Source organism: Panthera onca, chromosome B4, assembly GCF_046562875.1.
Source record: "Panthera onca isolate mPanOnc1 chromosome B4, mPanOnc1 haplotype 2, whole genome shotgun sequence".
Taxonomy (NCBI): Eukaryota; Metazoa; Chordata; class Mammalia; order Carnivora; family Felidae; genus Panthera; species Panthera onca.
The window spans coordinates 119369934-119389749 of NC_138345.1; the positions used below are offsets into that span (position 1 = coordinate 119369934).

General features: G+C 39.2%; 1 protein-coding gene across 15 annotated transcripts in view; it reads right to left on the reverse strand.

Moving 5' to 3' along the window:
* ANKS1B (ankyrin repeat and sterile alpha motif domain containing 1B) overlaps positions 1–19816 on the reverse strand; it is a 1079287-nt gene that overhangs the window by 294982 nt on the left and 764489 nt on the right. For all 15 annotated transcript variants that reach the window (XM_060656669.3, XM_060656668.3, XM_060656666.3 and 12 more), the window contains one exon: positions 18279–18377. In XM_060656669.3, coding sequence (XP_060512652.3) covers positions 18279–18377 — 99 coding nt within the window. The remainder of the gene's footprint in view (positions 1–18278; positions 18378–19816) is intronic.

Below are 19816 nucleotides of genomic sequence, written 5' to 3' on the forward strand. Positions count from 1 at the left end.
TAGGTTAGAGATGAGAAAGTAGAAAGTGCAATCAGAGCTATTTGAATTATGTAAATGGAGTCTGCATGGAAAGAGAAGGAGGGAGATGGAAGGTTTGAGAAAGCACAAGGAAAAGGCATTGGAAAAAAGTGAGAAATGAGGACTCGGGGTTGAGGAAGGTCTGAAATACAAGGGAATATAAGTCCAAGGGTGCTATGGAGATTGAGATGACATAGAGGGCTTGTCTTTTGCTTTGGGATTTTGCTGGCCTTTCTTGGAGATTATAGGATGAGAGGCATAGCTGGAGTAATTTTGGGGTTAATAATCTTTGTGTTAAAACAGTTGTAAGGGCTTGGACTTGGTGAGAGCTGGATCCTTGTATGTGAAATACTGGTAAAGATCCTCCCATGGGCAGGGGCAGTCATCCCTGGAAACAAACACACAAACCTGACCATCATTTATGTAAACCTACTGGTTGCAACAGCCCCAATGGACCAGTCTCAGTGAGACTTAAACTTGCCTATGAAGCTACAATGGACTGTGGCTTCTCTTTTCCCACCTGTACTCACAGACTCCCTGATATGACTTTTGTAATACAGACAACTGATGTCGTCCAATGCCCCCCTCTATTCCTGCTCCTTGTTCTAGCCTCTTTTGCTCTGTCCTGCTGCTACACAAGACTCAGACTAACAGCAGCCCTGAAAATAAACCGGGACAAGCAGGGCTAGCAGGTGCGTGCTGCCCAGTCCAAATGCAGGTCCATCAAGTAGTGTGAGGATCAGATCTCCCATAGGCTTTGAGACTTGGGCTTAGACATCACTGTGCTGTTTCATCAGTGGCTCTTAAAAGACTGACTGAACATGAAAGAGAAAGGTAGATCCACTGACCACAGGGCCCCGGAAAAAAGTCTATCCATTGCCATCTAAGTGCTATTGCAGTGCAACTTTGCTAGGAGAGATACGTCTGCAGAATGGATAGGACTATTAATGATGAAAATGTCACCTAACAATATGAGACTTTGAAGACCCCAAAGTGCTCTCACACACGTTATCTCATTTGTGAGGGGTTTTAGGAGATCTTCAGGAAAATATCCTTTACGGAGTTTGAGACTCTGGGTGCTCCATGTAATGAGATTCCTTCTGTGGGAACCAAAACAATTAAAACACTGTGACTATTGTTAAGAAATGAGGTGTGGCAGGTCTCTGGTTGTACATATGCAGCGGGTGAGGGAGACATGTAACACGTACAAATCTGTGGCTTGCAGTCCCTTTGTTTAGAGTCAGGCTCTGTTATGGGCATAATTTCTATAGAAGAATAGGAAGAAACTTAAACCCTCAGAGGTAAGCAAATTGTATTTGGATGTCATCATGCACTTATAGTTGCACGTAATGGTAGCGTCTATATTTTTCCCCATCAGCAACTAAGCCTTGCCAACATGGGGTCTCTTGAGTAATCAGACAATTGAAGACTCCTTGCTTTAGGCACAGGGCAGGAGCAGTGTAGGAGTGATATCCGGATATTACTTGGCACCACATTTTGGGGGAGTAAAGGTAAAGTGTTTGGATGGTCTCTTAACGCCCTTTGATTACTATCTCAGGAATAAAAGAAGCAAACTAGTCTTTCCCAGAGAGGGCCTGAGGTATCCCTTATTTTGACAAACCTTAGACCGTGTACTCAACTGCAAGTGAAGCAATGAACAACAAAGTATGCGTTATTAAAAAACATTTTCAAGACACAGAGGTGATCAACTTCCAGTAGCACAGAATAGTAGGCTGGTGAACTTCAGGGAATGATGTTATTGGCCAGACCAGTCCTACCTCTGGCCATCAGGGTTAGGGGGCAGCCCATTAAAATTTTTTTTTAATGTTTACTTATTTTTGAGAGAGAGAGAGAGAAGAGAGAGAGAGAGAGACCGAGCATGAGCTGGGGAGGGGCAGAGAGAGAGGGAGACAGAATCCCGAAGCAGGCTCCAGGCCCTGAGCTCCAGGCACAGAGCCTGACATGGGGCTCAAACTCACGAACTGTGAGATCATGACTTGAGGAGAAGTTGGGCGGTTATCTGACTGAACCACCCAGGCACCCCTAGCACCCCTATTGATCAAAGGCACTGGACTCACCACAAGTTTAAGAAGTGAAGCTTCCCAAACACACAACCTCTACAAATCATGCTAGGAAAAAACAATGGCAACAATAGCAACAACTACACAACTATCTCTTTATTGCTTTGCATGCAGTGTGTGTGCTGCCAGCCAGACATTGGCCTCATCAGCTTCATCTCTATGCACACATCGAGTAACTGCTATCAGCAGCATCACCAACAACCTGGCAGTTATCTGCCAGGTAAGATCTGTGGGGTTGTGGTGAAGAGACCAAGAGAGCCACCATTCAGTACACCATAAACATGGTTATGGAGTTGAATGATATCATTGAATAGTTTTAAAACTCTGAAGTTTTTTTGTAAAAGCTTTTTTAAAAATTCAGTGAAAGGACATGTTTTTTTTAACCATCTTTTCATTTCTAAAATCCTTGTGGAGATAATTTTGACCCTAGATACTTTTGTTAAACATCACTATTTATTTTGATGTATTTCCTTGCTTCAAAGCTCTTCTACGAAACAAAAGCTCAGATTAAAGATGAAGGGGATTTACTGCAAGTAGAGTAAGGTGCTGAACAATGCTCACCATCATTCACATTTTCAAGATCCACCAGTGATATGAATTATATTTGGAAAAAGATACAGAATCACTTTTTTTTCCTCTGATGGTACATATCTTCTGACATTCATGTAGATATTTAATGGTTATGTAGCACACTGCTTTGCTCTTAAAACAGAAATTTTAAATGCTACTATCAGTCAGGAAAACTGTTTGCATGTTATTCATCTCAACAAAAAAAAATTCCCCAAACTTGAGTTTTCAGAAAACAATGAATGTTCTGAATACCAATTCTATTTATTTGATATTTAAAAACCATGTCCTTTCTCAGAGCCTCCAGGCATATGCATAATAACATCATCCACTGAAATACTTCAAACAGATAAATGTGCCATAAAACCAAAGTTAGCAGTATACAAATGAGTAACTTATGTTCTGCCTGGGTAAGGAAATACAAAGGATATCATTGACATGGTGGCCAAAAATTAGTACAGGAATGACAAATTTGGGGACCTACCATACATTCATCCATCTGTCCATCCATCTATCCATCTATCCATCTATCCATCTATCCATCTATCCATCCATCCATCCACCCACTCATCTATTCATTCATTTATTCACTCAGACACTTACAGCCTCCCTACTATATTCTAGGTACTGTTCTGGATGCATCAATGAACAAAACATATAAAAGTGCCAGTCCTTATGGGGCTTACCTTCTAGTGGGGGAGACAGATAACTAACACACATAATAAATAAGGAAATTAATCAATAAGTGATGTGTTGTGAAAAAAGAGAAAGTAGAGTAGGAGGATTGGATATGTTGGAGTGTCTGTGGAGTAAGGAAGGTGTGGAATTACACAGGGTGGTTGGGGAAAGCTTCACTCACAAGGCAAGATTTGAAAAAAGATTTAAGGATGGTAAAGTGGTTGTGCTGGCAATTAGGGGGAGAAGATTCCAAGTAGAGGAAACAGGTGAGGCAAAGACCTTCAGGAAGGAGTGAGACTGGTACCTGTTCAAGGAATATCAAGGAAACCAAAGGGGTGAGAGCAGCATGTACAGGAAGAGAGCAGGGGGGAGCAAGTCAGAGAGAGGTGATCAGGGGCCAGAGAAGGTACAGCTCTGAAGGACTTGGAAAGCTTTGGCTTTCATTTGGAGAGAGGTAGCCAGTCCAAGAATTTGAGCAGATGCATAACATGGTTTAGCTTCTGTTTCAGTAGAGTCACGCTGGCTGCTTTGTTGAGAATAGTTCACAGGGAGGCATGAGTAGGAATAGGGAGACCTGCTGGGAAGCTCTGGAAGTAATGCAAGACATTACTTGGCTTGGACAGGGAGCTGGAGTAGAGGTGATGAGAAGAGGTCAGATTCTGTATGATTTTCTGAAACACAAAATAGAATGTTCCTTGTTCTCTAACATAGACTGGGAATCTGTCAGCTTGATGACCACAGCTGTGTGCATGGATTTCAGTTTGAATAGGACTGTGTTCATCTATCATGTGTGGGAATGTATGGAAAACTGGCAGGATTGGGCTTGCACGAGTGTGCTTTCAATTAGGAATCCAGAGTCCTCAAAAGACTCTTCTGCTCAAAGAAGGTGGCCAATGCATATGTATTTGATTCAAAGGACAATAGACAAGTGTCACAGGGAATGCATTAATCTGAATGGATTTCAGGATCTGGTGCTCTGACTAGGCCCTGGCCTAGCTCCAATGGATCAGCCTTAAGAAGAAGCTTCAGTAAAAAAGCTGCATCATGGAACATTTTTGGGACATTGGGAACAAAAGGAGTCAGCATAATTGGCACCGACAACTTCATCAGCAAGCAGAGATGGTGCTATATTTTAGACATTGGTGCCCTCAACCATTGGGCACCAGCCACTTGGTGGTGGTGCCCACATTGGCAGGCTTCAGTGGCACTGGCAGAACATTCAGTTGGCACTGGCTAAGGTGCTTTTGATGGGTAGATACTGGGCATTGTAGCCAGCAGCAGAAACATCAGTACCTTTGACACTTTGGGCACCTGCAGCTATGAAGCAGCCTTTGGCAGTCATTAATAGCAGATTTGGCACCCTCAGTGGGTATTAACAGCATTGAGAGCACTTTTGGTAAGTCCTGGTGGCACTACTTCAAGCTTTGGTGATAAGCTAGAGCAAGAGAGGCAGAAAAGAGCAGATGCCACATGGTCAGTGAGCAGTCTGGTTAATGGTGCATGTGTGATATGAGACACCCAGAATGAATTAGTAGGAGGGATTTCAGGAAGGGTTAGAAGACGGAGAAGTGTAACCCCATTTTGAACCCCTGGCTGAGTTGCTGAGAACACCTTTTATGTTTATGGTGAGGGAATAATCTAAGAACTATTTCACTACAATTGAGGTGAGAACAGCAGTCACAAAAAACAATATCTTGGCCCTTATGAAAATGTTCCCAGCCTCATTGTCTTGGATTTTTTTTGTCAGTTTAGAAGTTTTAACTGACCCAGACATTAAAGTGACTTAGAATTTTCAGCTGTACTCATGTGAACCCCCAGTAGAGTCAGCTCTTAACAATAGTTCTAATAGTTATTATTTATTTATTACAATAACAACTTTTAATCACGAAATATACATGTCATATCATCCTAGGCATTATCAAAATGTAAAAGGGTCTAAGGTTCCTTCTTTCCAGGAATATGTAATTTCCTTGGGTATATATTTGAATATATAAAAAAAATTAAGTGTCAATGTTTTTATAAGCTACAGAAAATAAAAGGACCTTGAGTGGATGGGAGAAATTTGGGAAGTGTCTCTTCTGTAATTTCTCTTGGGGTTAATATATGGGGGAGGTAGTGACTGTGTGTGTGTGTGTGTGTGTGTGTGTGTGTGTGTGTGTGTGTGAAAGTAAGCATGGATGCACAAGAGAGGGAGACAGAGAGACAGAGATGCAGTGAGAGATAGAGAATGGATGAATATGGGCATCCATTTCTCCTTACTGTCTCCAGACCTAGCAGGAACACGGGCAGCAACTTCTGGCTAGACTGACACACTCAATGGTCTATTTGGCTAAAAATACTAATTCTTTGAGATTCAGCTCAAGTGCCATCTACCTATCCAGAAAACCTTCCTTGACCCTCGTGTATTTAACTTTAACCTCCTCTGTAGTAGGACTTCTTTCCCCTCTCAAACAGTGGTTTAACTTTTTACATATTTATCTGTGTCCAAAATTACGTAGAAATCCTTGAGGCAGGGACCAAATGTTATCCATTTTTGCATCCTCATCTCCGAAGCTAGCATAGGGCCAAAATGAACTGACTGATTGAATGGATGTACGAATCATAGATTCACTGATGAACATCTGGGAATGTGGGTGTTTGCATACATTATGTGTCTGGAGTTGCCCTAGACCTCTTTCATCTGGCTCAGTCTTACTAGGGATACTAAGAAGTGAGGTCAATTGTTACTTTGCATCTACATCAGTAGCACTTAGAAAAGTGCTCTGTCAAAAATGGACACCAGAAATGTTGATAGATGATGATGAAATTGAGTCCCAGAGGTAAAAGGCAGGGAAATCAATCTTTTCCATATCTATGCAATAACCTCTTATACTTTGGTGGAGAGAATTTCACATTCAAAAATTTCTATAATACATTTACCTCTTAGTATTAGTAAAACTATAAATACAACCTTTTCCCAACAGGCAATAGTCTCTAAGTAAAGAAGGAATTGAGGGTTAAATCTGGTGATGCATTGAAGAAAAGACTTTTAACCTGTTGGGACTCTGTGGCTTATAAATTATAAGCTTAAAGATCATTTAGAGTTACCTAGTTAGCATTTATACCATTATCAATGCATAGAACAAGTAAAGCTAAACTGCATTTTCTCTTGAAGACACAAAAGAAGGAATCTGATAGTTTATTGAGTACTCATTTTCTCTGATAAGAACAGTAGTTATTTGCTAAAAAAATAAAAGTTAAATTTCTACTCATTAAAATGGAAGATGCTAGATCTGTGGGAGGTAATGAAAATAGTCACTCATTTTTTCAAAGGTGAAGGCATTGATAGGCTATTTCCAGAGCACAGACATGTGATACTCTGGTGATAGAAGCAGTAGGGGAAAGCAGCTAAAAGCATAGACTCTGGAGCCAGGCTGCCTGGTTCAAATCCCGACTCTGCCACTTACTAACTGTGTAACCTTAGGAATGTTACTTCACTTTTCTGTGTCTTACAGTTTCTTCAACTGTAAGATAGAGAATAAATTTTAAGATTTAAATGAGTTAATGTGTAGTTAATATAACAGCACCTAGAACAGTTCCTGGCACACAGAAAATCTGTGTTTAAGTGTTGGCTATTAACATAGGTGTTTGCCTATGGTGTCTTTCTGAGCATGTTTAGAAACTCCCAGGGGAACGTGGATTCTTATGTAGTTCTACCATGTTCACTATGGATCTACAGATCAAACATCAGATTAGAACCTAAAGTCAAAAGATAGAAATCTAAAATCCCATTTACCACCAAAAAAGAAAATTATCACAAAGAAATACCAGGTAATTAAAAAGTGCTTAGCTTAGGGTGGGAGAATATTAACTCTGTTACTAGTTTAGCCTGCTCCATTGAAGCCGAGTATAGAAAACTGCTAGGGTTTGAAGTAGTATTTGACTTATTATAGCTTGAAGGGCAAAGTGATGGATGAAATTCATAGCTGGATTGATGGCACTGGCTGTATTTCAGAGGATGGTTATTACAAATGAGAAACAAATAGCATATCTATCTGCCTGAACAAGTAAGCAAATGCTTCGGGTCACTTTCTGCTCAGAGTACCATGAGCTAGATTTCCTGTACATGAGAGACCTCCCCTTACACTTAACATTCAGAGCATGTATTTTTACTTCTATTACAGCTGTTCACACTCTGCTTTGCATTAAAATCACTTGGATATTGGTTCAACCTCCTTTGCTAGACTGTAATCTCTCTGAAGGCAGATACTGTATAATCTCAACTTTTTTCTCCTTGCACTGTGTCTGAGACATAAGTAGATGCTCACTGCATATGCAGATATAAATTGAACACAGACTTCTCACTTGAGTGCTGCTGATCAAAAATAAGAAATACAGCCAAATTATATTCAACTATTAAATTAGCACTTAATTCAATTATACAGTAAGGGGGAAGATGGCTCATTCAAAATGGTGGATATATTCTTTTAGATCTCATCTATAAATTTACATAGTTCTGCTTTTCTACGAAATCACAATGCCTTTAGCAATTTAATGGAACTGCACTGGCAAGTTCCGCCCACTCAGCTTCTCAGTTAACTTCTGTGCTATTATTCTATGCCACGTATCTTTATTGATCTCTTGCTGTTCAAGGTACTCTCCATATATATGTACTCCTCTGCCACTTTCCATGTGGTGCTGGGAACTGATTACGTTACCTCTAAGAGATGCAGTCAGGATGCCCTCTCAGCCCTATGTTTATTCACTTAATTTCTTAAATAGGAAGGTCCTAGGTATGACTTTAAACACCTTTTCTTCTAGTTACTAGTGGGTTAAACAATAATCCCAAATATAGTAAAAAAATTAATTTAGTGGATGATGATCATATTTGAAAGTTTTGCCTTCTTCTTATCTAGAAAATGAATAATCTGCCTTTATGAGAAATCCATAAGAATGGGAAGCCCACTATGCAATGCAGTCATAGGCATTTTTAGGCAAAGGCTTATATCAAGAAGTGTGTCCATTTTGTTTCTATGTGGACCCAGGCAAGATCAATGGCAATAATTCCTTGAATTTTGTTAATTTAATGAGCATTACTGAACAAACACAGTAGCTATAACTAGTATTAATTTAGTGCCTCTAAATGCCAGGCACTTCATAAGGAGTTTTAAATTTACAATGCACAATAACCTAACATGGTAGGTTCTGCTATCATCCCCATTTTACTGATGAGGAAACTGTGGACTGGAGAATTTAATAATTTGCCCAAGTGACACAAGTAGAAGGTGGCTAAACTAAGATTAAATTAGGTTAAATCAAAAGCTTCTAAGAGTACATTTTTGCCAAATTCCAAGTTCCTTGAAGGTGCCCTGGACTTGGACTGTTTAGCTTGGTTATTTCAATATCTCCTTAGTACCTGTATTGTGCTTTGAAATATAGCATTTAGACAACATGGTGAGGTGGTAAAGAACCTCAGGTAAACTGCCTGGGTGTGAATCCTACTTTGTCCATCTACAATCAAAATTTTGAACATCCTCTTCACTCTCTATAGCATTTTAATATTTCTCTATAGCATTTATCATTACTTGAAATTATGTGTGTTTACTTCTTTTTGTCTGCACTCCCCTCTAGAATGTAAGCTGCAAGGGGACAGTGACCATGTACGTTTTGTTTCCTAACATCAAATCCTCAACATCTCGAACAGTACCTATATGGTAGGTATTTCATAATATATCTATTGAATGAATAAAAGGAGACTCACTCTGCTTGTTGTGTATGCCCGGACTAGTAATTTTTGGACATAATTAATGGGATGAAGGAACCTCACCTTTTTCATGGTTTACCTTCAGTCTTTTAAAAAATTTTAGGGGCGCCTGGGTGGTTCAGTCAGTTGAGCGACCGACTTCGGCTCAGGTCATGATCTCACGGTTTGTGAGTTCAAGCCCCGCGTCGGGCTCTGTGCTGACAGCTCAGAGCCTGGAGCCTGCTTCCGATTCTGTGTCTCCCTTTCTCTCTCTCTGCCCCTCCCCCACTCGTGCTCTGTCTCTCTCTGTCTCAGAAATAAATAAACATTAAAAAAAATAAAAAAAAATTTTATTTAGTAAACATAAATATAGCACATATGATACACCAGGGTCTATTTTAAGTACTTTATAAATGTTGACTCACGTAAGTCTCACAACTCCCTGGTGAAGTAGGTAAAACCAAACTTGGGGATTCTGGCTATATTCCCAACTATGACACCATGCAGCTTCCCTGTCAATTATTATAAAAATGTCATCTCCGTGGAGCTTAATGCTCTAAAGATGTGTCTTCATTACCCTAGAGAGTGCCCTTCTATCTTGCCCATCTTTCCTTCCTTTCTACCCAGATTAAAGAAGAAAATAAATGATTTCAGTTATTTTATTTTATTCCATTATGCTTTTCCTTCTTTGAAACGGCAATGCCTACTGTTAATAAAGCTTTTCTAAGGCCACCTTCAGGGGTAAACAAGTGGTTTGACTCCCATGGGCCACTGGACAGTGGACATGGTCTATGTCTGCCTTTCTTCTTTTTCATGTCTGTTTTCTTCCTGCTTTTCTAGAGCTTTTGGGTCCCTGGAACAATCCTTCCCTTCCACCCTTGAAAAGGGAGTTTAGTGATGTATGGAGGTTGTAAAAACTACCTTTTAAACACGAAACTTAAAAAAAAGCCCAATATTATAAATAATTCCTTTTCTTACGTTTAGTCATTTGGTCCTTTCTTGTCCTTTTACAGTTTCTGTCCCAGATACACAAGCATTCTCAGAGCCTTGGGTCTCTGATAGAGCACAGTATTCACCCAGGAGGCAATTGTCATGAATACAGACACTTGGGATTCAGTGCCACTTTTGTCACTTAGAAACAATCTGCCTTGGGGCAAGTCATTTAATATGACCCAGACTTGGTTTCCTCACCTGTGAAAGACTCAGGAGAGATATTGAGCTAGATGTTTTAAGGTCTTTTGCAGCTCTAAATTGTGATCTTCTTGGAAGAATTATGTAAGGAAGAGAAAGTGCCCAGATATTAGAGTTTCTCTTCTATTACTACTGATTTTGGCATCATTCCAAGGGAGCCATTGTTCTTTATTAAATGGGGGTGAATTTCTCAAAATTGAAGGATGACAGTTGCTGGGGATGGCAATAGATCAAAACCTATTTACTTACAGAATTCTTCCACTTTTTCTCTATAAATATTGGGGGGATTATGAGTAAAAATGATATTTTAGCTCTGTGGTCTACATAATGAACGATTCCAAGATAAATTCATTTAAAAGAGAATGTTAAAAGACCTCCCCGCTTTAGCTTAGGAAGACTGCAGCTGTCATTTTGCCTTCTGAAACTGCAGAAGGATGTTGGTACATCGGTAAACATGTTAGAATCGTGCTTCTCTCACATTCAGCTTCTCTTTGGATATCTGTCCAGGCCAAACAGCTATGGTTATTTTATACACTGTATGTACTGGGCTTTGTCATTTGAAAGGGCCCAGAGAACTTGAGGAACATCAGTCATGCCTTCTCCCAAGGTACCCCTGAAGAACAGAGTAGTTACAGGTTCCATGTATGAGCAGAAGGCATGAAGCATGAGGAAAATGCTTCAGAGGCCATCAGAGTTGCTGGGCTAAGAGATAATAGAAAAGATCTGAATGATTTGCTCTCACTTTAAGATTTACAGACTACAAATTACCTAAGGTTTTCACTTTAAGGTCAATTAGTCTTTCTGCCTTCCCTATTCTCCAATGGCACCAACACTTCCCCTGAGAAGTAAGTAAGCTTTTACACTGACCTAAGTGAGCATATCTGTTTGTCCCAGAATCATAAGACATTTGCAGAACTAAATAGAACTTGAAAAGACTCTCAGACCACCACAGTTTGTCTCACCAGACCTAAAGGAAGTAGAATACTCTAAACTCTGGGTCCAATTGTGTATTAACTTTAAGTTAAGACCCCTAATGCTAAAGGTGCATATATGTGTGTGGGATTTTGTTGAAGAGTATATTTTCAGCCAGATGTTCATAGGCTGGTAGGTCAACATTGGGTGGCACAAAGTTTAAGATGCCAGCTGGCAAAAACAAAGAAATGCAAGTAAAAAGAATGAGGGTAGATAGAAAGTGAGTGATGGCATGGGAGAATGAAAAGTTACCCTGTCAAATGTACCTTGAGAGCTTCTGTGCCTGCACCCTACATTTTGTCATTGCCCTTCTGAAAAATACCAGAAGAAACAGGAATAAGTGTCTGTCATTTTTCTAAGTGTCAGGGAAATAAGACTGAACCTTCCATTTTAGACTTCTAAAGAAATTATACTGGTTAAACACTTTTTCCCTAAAGCTTATACACATCTTCATCAACCATCAAGACTAGAATTAACACACATATGAATTTTAAGGAACTTGAAAGAACTAGAGTCTTTAAGAGAACAGTTTTGGACAGGAAGCCAAACTGAGATAATGTCACACCCATAATACTTCTCTTGATATCTGAAATAACCTGTGACTCCATTGTAACAGCTATAACCAACTTTGGTCCCCAGTGCTTTGTTTTATTTATAAAGTCGGGGGAAAAACCTAGTATTTTTTTTTGGGGGGGGCAGGGCTTGTGTCCTCTATTTCGCCACAGTTTCTACCACTCCCTATGTCCTGTCCTTAAAAGTGTTTGAGTTCTTAGTCCCTGCCAGTTTATCTCTACAGTCCTGCTCACCAGCTGGTTTTTTTGTTTGTTTGTTTGTTTGTTTGGTTGGTTGGTTTCTTTGGTCAACTGTTGCCTTCTTCTATTTGTTCTAATCAGGCTTAAGGTTACATGGTCCCTTTTACTTCTAGCTTTGGTTGTTCTTAAAAATGTGGGGCACCTGGGTGGCATCCAACTTTTGATTTCAGCTCAGGTCATGCATGATCTCACAGGTTGTGAAACTGAGCCCTGCCTTGGGCTCTGCACTGACAGCACAGAGCCTGCTTGGGATTCTCTCTCTGCCCCTACTCTGCTCTCTCTCTCTGTTTCTCTCTGTTTCAAAATAAATTTAAAAAATGTGTTTGCTAACATCCTTAACGTCTTGTCCAATAGACTTTGACCAATTCGCTTTCCTAATATAGATGGAAATATGCTCCTTTCAGTGGTGAGGCACCAATAAAGACTAAACATGTTTTAAGAATTTATAATGTTTTGTGGGATTTCTGATTTGTGTGTTATCACTTAGATTAGTGTTGTTTAGATTGTGAAGTCTTTATGTGTATTCATCTCATCTCCAAGGTCTCTGATTTGTGTATGATTGTATGATGCTATTTCACACTTGACTCTACAGACCAGAGACATGTGTCTCTTTTTTGAGAGGCAATTGCAAATGTGGCTTCTAAATCATCTAACTGTGAATATCACAGCCCCATGAAGATAAATTATATTAAAAAATAAAAAATAATAAAAAATAAGCATTTAGTAAACAAAGAAACAAATATAAAAAAAAGATGGCCCATGGAAATAAAAGAATCTTTTTTTGTTGTTATTACTGATGGGTTATTCCACTTTAACCACAAATGTAGACATGGAAACTAGACTGTAAAGTGGATCAGTATAAAGTATATTTGCAGTGAGCAGTCTTCTGATGTGGTCCCCCAGTGATCTCACCTCCAGGTATTTACAGCATCTGTAAACACTTACTCTTGTATGTGGGCTTAATCTAGTGACTTGGTTCTCATGAATAGAATATGGCAAAAGGATGGCATGTTCCAAAGACCGTGACTTCCATCTCCCTAGCCCTCTCTTGTCCTTTCACTTGCTGTACTGTTGGAACCAGATGCCTATTGTGAGATACTTTATGGTGAGGCCTATATGACAGGAATTGACAGAGGCCAACAGCTTGTGAAGTGTTAAGACTTCTGTCCAAAAACCCTTGAGGAACAGAAACTTGCCTACAACCACAAGAGTGAGCTAGGCAGTGGGACCCTCCCACTTGGGTCTTGAGATGACTATAGCTCTGTGAGAGATCCAGAACCAAGGACCCAGCTATGCAGCTCCTGGATTCTTGGCCCACAGAAACTCTGAAATAATAAATGTTGTTTTTATACGCCACTAAGGTTTGGGTAATTTGTTATATAGCAATAGATAACAAGCACAGAATCTTGTTTTTCTATTGAAATAACAGATAACTCTGTTGTTTTTTTTTTTAACCAAAATCTTAAAATGAGGATAGGAAAGGTGTTTTTTAGTCCAACCAGAAGTGTTCAGGGTCATTCTTGAAAAAATAATTGAAAATATGTAGCCCTACAAATACTGGTTAAATTGAACTGAACTGAGAGATAATGAGCAGCTGAAATGTTAAATATTTGTTATGCTGTAAAGTAGAAGTAGGCTATGGCAATGATGAACCAAACAGTGAATATCAGAAAATGTACTATGATCAAGAGTCCTGTGATAACAACGTTTAGTAGTCACTAAATATTGTTGAGTTGGGAGTTTTGAGGAACTCCAACATTTAACTGAGGAAAATGCACAGGGGAGGAGAGGGAGCGTCAGAGATGCATGAAGATAACCAGATATTGGAGAAGCCAAAAGACAACAATAAGACAGTTAACATGAGTATGAGAATCTACTACAGCTAAAGCAAGTGAAGGTGGACTTTCTTCCCTACTGGTAACCTTAGCACTGCTTGTGTGCAGTGGTAGCAGAGGAACTGGTTAGACCCAAGAAGGTTGAAGAATTAATGGGAGCAAAAAAAAAAAAGGGGGGGGGTGGATAGTGAGTATAAACAACTACTCAAAACATCCAAAAGATAAAAAACATAAAAATATCAGGAAAGGAAATATTGAAAAAGAAGTGGGCAGGTGACATAAAAGTTGCTAGTGTGCCAAGAATACATTTGATTCAGGATGACAGAGATTAAGGCAGCTGACGTAATATAGGCTTTGACACAGCCTTGTAAACCTTTAAAATGAAAGTGTTTTTGAATTCCTGACTTCCAAGTGTTATATTGTCAAAGGACAAAAGGCATTATGCCTTTTTAAAAGGTTTTTAGAGGATTATCCAAATACTTGGTCACATGGAATTCTTACCTAAGAAAAGGTAAATTATGTGTTGCAAAATAAGTAATCAGATAATTTCCCCAAGTCTAGGGGACAGAAAAAGTCCACTATGCTTACACTTTCTAGGAGAGTGAAAAATAAGTCACATTCTCATGTTATGGTTCCTTTCTTAAAAAGAGAAAAAGGGTGAAATTTGATCTTCAGAAGTCCTGGGAAACTTTTAGACCTAAGAAAAGACTGAACTGGGGTTGGTGAGGAAAGTGGATATTGGGTGAAACTGGATAATTAAGCTTTGCTACTAAAGGTCAAGCATTATAAAAGACAGAGGGAAATAATGAGTGGAAGAGAGGAATTCATGTGCTTACTGCTCTTACTATGTCTGCGCTTAGAACACTGGAATACTTTCCATGTGTTTGATGTATCAAATGTACTCGAGAACATGCAGACCTTTGCACTGGCCAATATTTCAATATTAAAAAGGATACAGTAAAGAAAAATCACTATTACCAAAGGAATAAACTTTTGTCTTTGAAACTTGAAACAACAAATACAAATAAAGCATGAAAAAACATGCTTTGAAGTGTGCTAACAGATCAAGATTGCATTTAGCAAACCACCTTTTCTCTGTTTAGGAACAATCTCACGGATTCCAAAACACAATATGTTAATTAAAGGATTTCAGGTAGCAATCATGGAATATTTTTCGTGACAGATGAAGAACAGATACTCTGAACACTAAAATTGCATAAACACAACAAAGAGACATTGTGTCCCTTTTGCAGCAGCGCAAAGTTAGAGTGAATGCAAATGAATGTGCTGGCAGTAAAATTACACTATTAACCATCTGAAGATTGGGCTCATTACCTAAGAAGGCAAAGCATCAATTTGTAGCATTATAACATTCTGTTTGTGCTGCTGAACACGTGTGTGGATGTTTTTATATATTCTCTACTCATTTGGGTGCATGGTAAGCACTTTCGCATCAGCCTCTTGATAAAAGCTTAATTTTATATTGTTTCGGTTACATTGTTTTCTCTAATGGGAATGATATTCTGTCTTAAAAATAAACACTCCATTTATTCTCCAAATAATTCTGAATTCAGGTTCTTCTGTTTCTCATTATCAAATGGCCTGTACACTATTACAGATATATCTTATTGAGCACACTGATTTGAAAAAATGTATATTTGAATACCATGAGGAATATATTCATTCATTCAGTCACTCATTCTTTCACTCTGCTAATGCACATGTATTGGCCTAAGAACATTGGGAAATTCACGGATGGATGCGACACTGTCTCTGCCTTCAGGATGTTTCTAACGTCAGAAGTGGTAGAGTGTTATTAGTACCTTCAGGACAGGCATAGAGCTATCGAATATCCGAGGAAAGAGACAGCAGTGTATTCCTGCCTTCTACAAACATTTTTTTTTTTGACCACCTAGATGTTATTGGCACTGTTCTAGGGCTGGGTATATAGAAGGGAACAAGATAGTCAAGGTCCCTAAGCTCATGGGTCCTGAATTTTGGGAGAGAGATGAAAAATAAGGAAAAACCAAACAAATAAATAATGTAACTTTGGATAGCCATAGGTGCCATGGAGAAACTAATGCAGGGCAATGGGAAGGACAGTGATAGATAGTATGTGAGGAGTGTGACTTTGAGGTCTGAAAGCCTCCGTGAGGAGATTGTAGCCGAATAGAGGTTTGATGATGTATAGGAGCAAGTGTGAAAATCTGAATAAAAGGCTTTCCAGACAGAGACCAGTATGGAAAGGGCTTGAGGCAAAAATGAGCTTGGTATATTCTGGAACAAGAAGAAGCCACATAACTAGAGTTTAGGGAAATAGGAGAGTGAGAGATGAGGTCATAGAGGTGGGAACGGGCCAGATCCTATTGACTTCTGTAGGCTATGATAAGGATTTTATTCTAAGTGAGAAGGGGATCCATTGGATACTTTAAACAGGGTGTGGCATGATCTGATTTACATTTGAGAAGGAGAAGGATCATTCTGGATGCTGTGTGGAAATTCAAATGTAGAGTCATAAGAAAGGTAACTAGTACAGAGATTAGGTGTCTATGAATTAATTATCCAAGCTAGAGAGAACCAATGAGAAATTGACTCCAGTAGTCTAACTTAGAGATGATAGATTAGAACCCATCATGCTAGTCCAGTTAGAGGTGGTTGGTTTGGACTAGGGTGATAATTACCAATGTGAGAGGAGTGGTTCCCTTTTAGGGGAAGTTTCACAAAGGAAGTGATATGGAGCTACTTGAACTGAACTTTAAATGATGGGTAGCATTGTGACAAGGGGATAGTCACTTAGTTTATTGGGTGCCTATGATGCACTGCACACTGGAGTGGGTGTTGGGGATACAGTAGTGCCGAAGTCCTTGTTGAGAATGAGGAGCAACTTGCTGAGGAAGTAATATTGTAAGATACAAAAGTAGTGAGGTGAACAATACGCTTATAAGAATTACTTCTGGAATTAGTTCTAAGGTCGCTTTATTGTTTTCCTTTTACTGTAGAATATTGTATGATGCAACTCCTTTGTATGCTTAACTCTCCTTGAATTTGCAGAAGTGTTAACTTTCTATCAGTAGAAACTCAGTTCACTGTCAGTTGGCAAATTTCATCGGATCACTTCCTTAGAAACAGTGGTTAATATTTATCTTTCTCATTCTGAGAAATTATAGCCTCATTAGGAAGGAAAAGAGCAGAGGAGAATACAAAGTATATAAGTTCTTATATCTAGGTGTATTACTGCTCATCTGCTTTCAGCCTTGCCCCCTGAATCTTTTCCCAGCTGGTTGACCCAACTTCAACTTTTCCTCCTTCTAATTCCTGTTGTATACTGCCTCCCAAATTGACTGGCCTAAAGCAGTCCAGTCATGTCTGTTCCCTAGTGTCTACAGAACAAATTTCAAATTCCTTAGCCTGACACAAACTAACCCAACCTACTTTTACTGCTTTATCTCTGACTATACTCTCTACTCTCTAATTGTTTTAATTACATTGGATTTTTTTCTTTTTTAAAAAATTATTAAACTGTGGTGAAATAATAAAACATAAAATTTACCCCCTTAACCATTTTTAAGTGTACAATTTAGTGGCAATGATTGAGGACATTCACATTGTTGTGCAAATCCCATTGCATTTTAAATCACACAGTATCGCTATTCTCCTAATACTCCTTGCAACTTATATTTATATTTATATGATTTCTGCTGACCCCTGAAACGTTTTCCCTTTCCTTATCAGTTAAAGTCCTACATATCTTGCAGACCAGTGCTAGGATCCTACCTCTTGCTTTAGGCTCCTATGAAACCTTATCTGGAAACAGAAGGTCAACTCTGTTGCTAGGTAACAGTGCTTACAGTTAAAATGCCACCTTGGTTGGCAAATTGCATCTTGACTGGGAGGATTTATACATGAACTACAAATACCTGATGGGGATGTGATACTTTGGTCTTTCTCGAGTGATGACACTTATAATTAGGTAGATTCCTTACCCCTGGAGGCTAAGTTTACAGAATTGTACAAGAGATATTGCCTCTTATGGGACATGACACTTCAAATCCAGGACCATTCTCACACTCATCCAATATTGATTTTGTTTTCTTGTACCTGAGCTGTCACTTGAGGGGCCTGTGCTGATGTTTGTACCAATATAAAGGACTCTCACTGAAGAGAAACTCTGAAGGTGCCCTGATGGTCAGTGGAGTTTCCTCTGTGACATCCTTCTGGTAAACCTAAAGCCAAGCATGGCCCATAGTAGTCTTGTGAGTCTGAATGTTTGGCTGGACCTAATAAGAATGGCTTTTGGGAGTTGCATCAAAATGTAGAAATGTTGTCCTAAGTACTAATAATCCTTGCACATCTGGACTCAAAACTGCTGTACATAGGGCCAGGGTAAGAAAGCATTGCTTACCTTTGGAAGGAGCTGGATTGCCTGTAGAATTCTTTGTCTGTGCCCAGAATTAAGGATTCCAATTTCCAATAAATCCTGATCTTCCATAACATTACTTCCCTGAAACAAAGCCAGAAATGTTACAAGTTAATTCAGGCATTTTTACTATGGGTAAATAATGATTTATTTAATGCAGAGAAAAATAACCAACAAGTGATCTGATTTCTACATACAAAACAGTCATTCTTCAGTGAGGGTGAGGGCAAGTAAGAGGTCACCTATGTGACTGAGTTGAAGGTTCTGGGAAAGCTTCCTTCCCCCCAGAAATGCTCTCATGACTTACTATTTATGGTTGGGTTATCTGCATTGGGGATTCATTCCTGTGGCTTCAAACTCTGTTCCTGGAAGAATGTAAGTGCTTCTAGGAAGAGCTGCTGTTTAGGGTCATCAGTGATCTGCCTATATGTTGATATGAATGAATCAGTTTTGTCTTCCCCTAAAAATAGATTTTGAGGGGCGCCTGGGTGGTTCAGTTGATTAAGTGTCCGACTTTGGCCCAGGTCATGATCTTGCAATTCGTGAGTTTGAGCCCCACATTGGGCTGTCCGCTGTGGGCACAGAGCCTGCTTCAGATCCTCTATCCCCCTTTCTCTGCCCCTTCCCCACTTGTGCATGTGCTCTCTGTGTCTCAAAAAATATATAAATAATAAAAACAATTTTTAAAATAGATTTTGAGAAGAAAACTGATTAAAAATTATAGCATACTAGGCACGTTAAAAGTGAGAATTAATAATTAATCTTAAAACACTGAATGCCAGACATCTCTGATCAAGATATGGCAATACAACAATGAATAATTTGCAGGCCCCTGTCTTTATTCTTTCCATTCCAGGTATGGAAACAGATTTTCAAACTCAGTTAAGATGCTGTGAATATGCTATGGTGGTAGCACGTGCTTGGGGGCCCTGAGGGGATCCAGGATGTGTTTTCAGTTCATGACTGTTTTCAGTTCAGATCATGACTGAAGCCTGGTTAGGACCTAGCACTCAAAAGAGGAAGGACAAAAGTGGAATTATGTGCAATGTCCTATGGGTGAGAAAGAACACAGCACATTTGGAAGCACTGGCTTCTTGGCTGAGTTGGAGAGAGGAACAAAAGGTAAGGCTGGCAAGGTAAGCCAAAGCAGACTGTTCAGACATTGTACACCAGGCTGAGGAATTCAGACTTCATCCTGACCGTAACAGGAAGCCACGGACAAATTTTAAGAAAAGGAGTTACATGATGATATTTCAAATTTGGAAAGATCAATTTTAGATTCTGTGGCTGGGCCTCTGTTTCCTTACCTATAAAATGACAAAGTTGAGCTACAGGGTCTCCAAGGACCAACCTAATCCTGAAATTCTCTGATTTCAATGATTTTTTAGGCCTTTGATTAATATTCTAATACAAAAATTTATAAATTGCTTATTTTGTACCTAAAGATTTTAGTCTTTTGTAGTTTGTAAGCTAGAGTTTTCCTTTAAAGTGAGAGGTCTGTAGAGAAGCTCAGAATTGGATCA